The 4,109-nt window shown below is 63.5% G+C and overlaps 1 protein-coding gene across 1 annotated transcript; it reads right to left on the bottom strand.

The window, feature by feature from the left end:
• Positions 1-377: 377 nt before the first annotated feature.
• On the bottom strand, positions 378-4,109 carry NKX6-3 (NK6 homeobox 3; the record flags this gene model as incomplete). The annotated part of the gene is made up of 3 exons (XM_006141686.2): positions 378-646; positions 1,839-2,008; positions 3,761-4,109. Coding segments are annotated over 3 exons (759 nt in total), but the record flags the coding sequence as incomplete, so codon positions are not given.

Here is a 4,109-nt window from a genome sequence, read left to right as displayed (position 1 = left end):
GGACCCCAGAGGGCTGCAGGGCCTGGTCACTGAAGTACCCCTGTCCACCGCAGAGCCTACAGGACAGGTAGGGCAAGGCGGCCTGCAGGGATGCACAGAGGGTTCCAGGTCTCAGGAAGGGGTCCTGTATTCCTCTGCTTCCCGGAGGTGGGTTCCTCCAGCCTGGGTGAGATGCTGGGCTCCTGCATCCCTTAGCTAGACTGGCCTGCTCCCCCTCCTCTCCTCCTCCTCCTCTACCTTCTGCCCCTCATCTTAAGACTCTGCCCCTGCAGCCTGGGGAAGGGGAGGGGAAGGCGCGCTCCCGGCGCCTGCACCAGGCTGCAGCTGGGACCTCGCTGGGCCGAGGCGGGCGGGCGAGGGGCGAGGGGCGAGGGGCGAGGGGCCGGCCCGGGAGCAAGGCCGGGCGTCAGACGCTGTGAGCCCCCAGGCTGAGCACCGAGAAGGCGGCGCGGCGCTTGCGCAGCAGCAGCCGGATCTTCTCGTCGTCCGAGTCGGGGTCCAGCGGCTTGTTGTACTCGTCGTCCTCGGTCTCAGAGGTCGCGCGGTCCCCGCCCGCCCCCGCGCCGCCTGGGGCGCGAGGCGTGGAAGAGGAGGGCTCCAGGGCACTCTTCTTCCGCCACTTGGTCCTTCGGTTCTGGAACCACACCTGGGATGAGAAAGACGGGGTCACCGACGCGCAGAGCACAGGCGGCTGCTTTGCAGAGGGCGACTCCCCGGGGCGCAGGCACAGCGCTCCTGCCTGGGGTGAGAGAAACGGCCTAGCCGCGCAGGCTGCCACCCCCGTTACTGGGGGACCATCAGATGGAAAGTGTGTGTCGCAGCTCCCCCAGCTCCGCCATGGCTGTCTGCCGGGTGTCCGCGCTCTGCCCGCTGGGCACTTGAGCAAAGACGTGGAAACGTCCCCGTTGTGGGGGGCTTGGCCCAGGTGGGGGCCCCAGTAGGCCCTTAGATGCCTCCTTCCTCTTTTAGCTTCACAGACCCACCAGGATTTCATGAATACCTTCTTTCCTAATTAGAGAAGTAACATGTTCTTGCCTAAGACAAAAGTGCAGAAAAGCACCTAAAGAGGCCAAAAAAAAAAAAAAGAAAAGAAAAAAGAAAAAATAAGTGAGGGGCCACATGGTTTCCTGTCAGACGCCTCAGCTTTTCCTCCGGGTGAGCATTGCACAGCCGAGGAGGGCAGAGGGTGCGGGTGGCTCACTGGAGACTCACCGGAGACGCCAGGCCTGAGCCACCCGGCCCTGGTGCTTCCTGAAGCCTGGAACGGCTGGTCTCTGATGTCCCCAACCCAATGTCTTAGGGCAGACTTAGCGCCAAAGTCCCACAGGTTGCCCCAGGAGGATGAGGAGGGCACCAGATCCGAACGCCTAGACTGCACTCGCTTCCTTTGGGTGGGCGTGAGTAGGAGGAGGCGCCATCTTCACTGTAAAAGTTGGTAAACTGAGGCCAGGTGCAGTTTCCTGGCTAACGGACCCCGCCTGGGGCCAGTTCTCATTTGGCCTGAAGTTGTGCTGAGATGGTGGAGGAGTGGAAGCCTGAGGCTGGAGCCCCACAGATGTGGGTTTGAGTCCCACCTCTGCCCTTAGGGTGGCCTTGAGCACTGGGTTCTGCTGAGACCGCATCTTCATCTGAAAAGGGATAATTCCGACCTGAGCCTCCCCGGGGTCTTGCTCCTGAGGTTCTGTGGTTAATGATTATCATCTCTGGGCTAGGTGGGCAGGACAGGCCCCTCAGGCTGGGAGCTGCTGGGAAGGTGTGGCTCCTCTCTCAGGCAGTGCGCAGACCCCACAGGCTCCTCCCTGCAACGCAGACCCCTCCTCCTTCAGCCCAAGACTCACCTTGACCTGCGACTCGGTCATGCCCAGGGAGTACGCCAGGCGCGCCCTCTCGGGCCCAGCCAGGTACTTGGTCTGCTCAAAGGTTTTCTCCAGGGCAAAGATCTGGTGCCCCGTGAAGGTGGGCCGGGTGTGCTTTTTCTTGTGGAGGCTGTCGCTCAGGGGGTCGGGGGCTGGCGGAAGGAAAGACGTGGAGGGGTCAGCAGGGGAGTGGGGCCTGGCCCTGTGCTCTGCCTGAGGGTGCCGGCCCCCGTCCCTCCTGAAGAGAAGCCGCCGGGTTGCCCGGGCACCGTGACGCCTGTCACCTGGGCAGCATTCCTGGCTCTCACGGTAGGTGACTGTGACCGCTGCCATGTCCGAGTGGGCCGAGACCCTGGCGGGCGGCAAGGGCTGAGCGCAGGCCTGGCCCTGCTCATGTAATGCTGTCACTGCCCAATGAGGCTGCCTTCCCCGAGGGGCCGTAAGTGTCCCTCTCTGTCCCCAGGGCCTCACCTTTCACCTGCAGTCAGGGCTCCAGGGTCCTGTGAATTCCTGCACCCCACCCCCCACCCCTCCTTCCTCCTGTGCCCTAACTGCCCAGGTCTCCAGGAGAACCAGGGAGGGGTGTACCTTGAGCCCCAAGGTATTACTCCCCGTGTCACTGGGCCTGGCAGTCATGTGACGTTCGCCACACCGGGGAGTCTGCACAGAGATGCCAGGCCTCAGCTCTGCCTGGCCAGGGCAGGCAGGATGCCCACACGTCAGGCCTTGTTAAGTGTAGCCCATGTCCTGTCTGTGTCCTCAAGTTTCACGGGAGGAAACCGAGGCATGGAAAGAGAAAGAAGACCTGCGAGACCAGCGTCTTCGGTCCTCTCTCCCTTTGCCTGAATTCGGCCACCGACTTTCTTGTATATTTCCGTGTGTGAGTGTGTGTGTGTGTGTGCGAGAGAGAAAAGAGAGAGACAGAGAGAGGGAGCACGTTCGAGATTGAAGAGTAGGGCTGGGGGGTGAAGATGGAGCTAAGAGGAAGATTGGGCCTGAAGCACCCCCAAACCAGGCTGTGGATAGGTTCCGAGGGGTTCCGAGGTCTTCCCCGCAGCCTCCTCGTGCATCAGGCTGAGTGAGGGGTGGACGCTGGGCGGCATGGCAGATAGGGAGGCAAGTGCACTTTCAGGGTGTCCTTGGCTGGCCCGCCGCGCCAGCCCACAGATGTGGTGGAAGTGGAGGCCCCCACACCCCTGTCCCCGCCCGATCTGGGAAGGGGCTCAGTGACACAAGGATGGCTCTGAGGCCCTGCTGCTCCCCCTGCCTCCCAGGTGTGTGTCACCTGCACCCTTCGATCCCTGACTGGTGTCATGGCCCCCGACTGGGCTCAGGGATGAATGGGACGAGGAGAGCCCCAGCAGCCAGGGCCAATTTCCAGCTCGGCAGCTGCTCCCGGAAGCTGCAGCTCTGGCTGTTTTAGTTGATGTGAACCCCAAGGAGAAAGTGGGGGACAGGTCCCCTGGCTTGCAGGTGGGGCCTTGATGGGGTCAGGGTGCATGCTGCACCCTGCATGACGCTGGCGCACAAGCGCCTGGGGGAAGGTGAGGTGCAGGGAGTTCTCACTGGGGTGGGGGGTGTCTGCCTGCTTCCGTGGGGACATGATGGTGTGTGGTGGGGCAGGAGAAGTAAGGCCAGCCGCTGGGCTGGCCCTAGGGGTCAGGAGAAGTAGGCCCAGCCGCTGGCCTGCCCATATAGGCTGGGTTGGGCCGGGTGGCCTTCTCCACGCCCTGGTTCCCCAGAGGGCAGAGGGTAAGGGTGGGGGTCAGACACTCGTGTGCAAACATGGCCGGGTAGGAATGGGGAGAGGCTAGGTTCAGTCTGCAGAGCAGAGGGACAGAGGGTCCCCTTCCTGGCATCCCAGCCTCCCAGGCTGGTGTAGGGGTGAGGGCTCCCGTACTCACTGCTGCCGCACTGCCGCCCGCCGCGCCAGTCCTGGCCTGTGTCCGCCCAGCAGTTCCGGGTCCGGGTGGGGTACTCGGTCCCAGTCTTGGGGAAATTCCCCACCTGGGGGCCGTAGTAGACGCCCTGGGAGCCGAGTCCACCAAAGCCTGCCACGTGGGGGTAGCCGGAGAGGAGGCTGCTGTTAGGCGCGGCCACCGGCCTGCTCAGGATGTCCGTGATCCCGTGGGGGGTGCCGGCGGCCAGCTGGGGGCCCAGCCCCGGGGGGCTGAGCTTGTAGAAGGAGTTCTGCACCGAGTACTGGCACACCGGGGCCTTCATCTCCGAGAACTGAGCCAGCGGCGCGTTGTT

This window comes from Tupaia chinensis, unplaced genomic scaffold, assembly GCF_000334495.1.
Source record: "Tupaia chinensis unplaced genomic scaffold, TupChi_1.0 Scaffold000061_1, whole genome shotgun sequence".
In the NCBI taxonomy this organism is placed as follows: Eukaryota; Metazoa; Chordata; class Mammalia; order Scandentia; family Tupaiidae; genus Tupaia; species Tupaia belangeri.
Note: the sequence above shows the minus strand (reverse complement) of the source record. Positions and strands in the feature narration are given on the sequence as shown.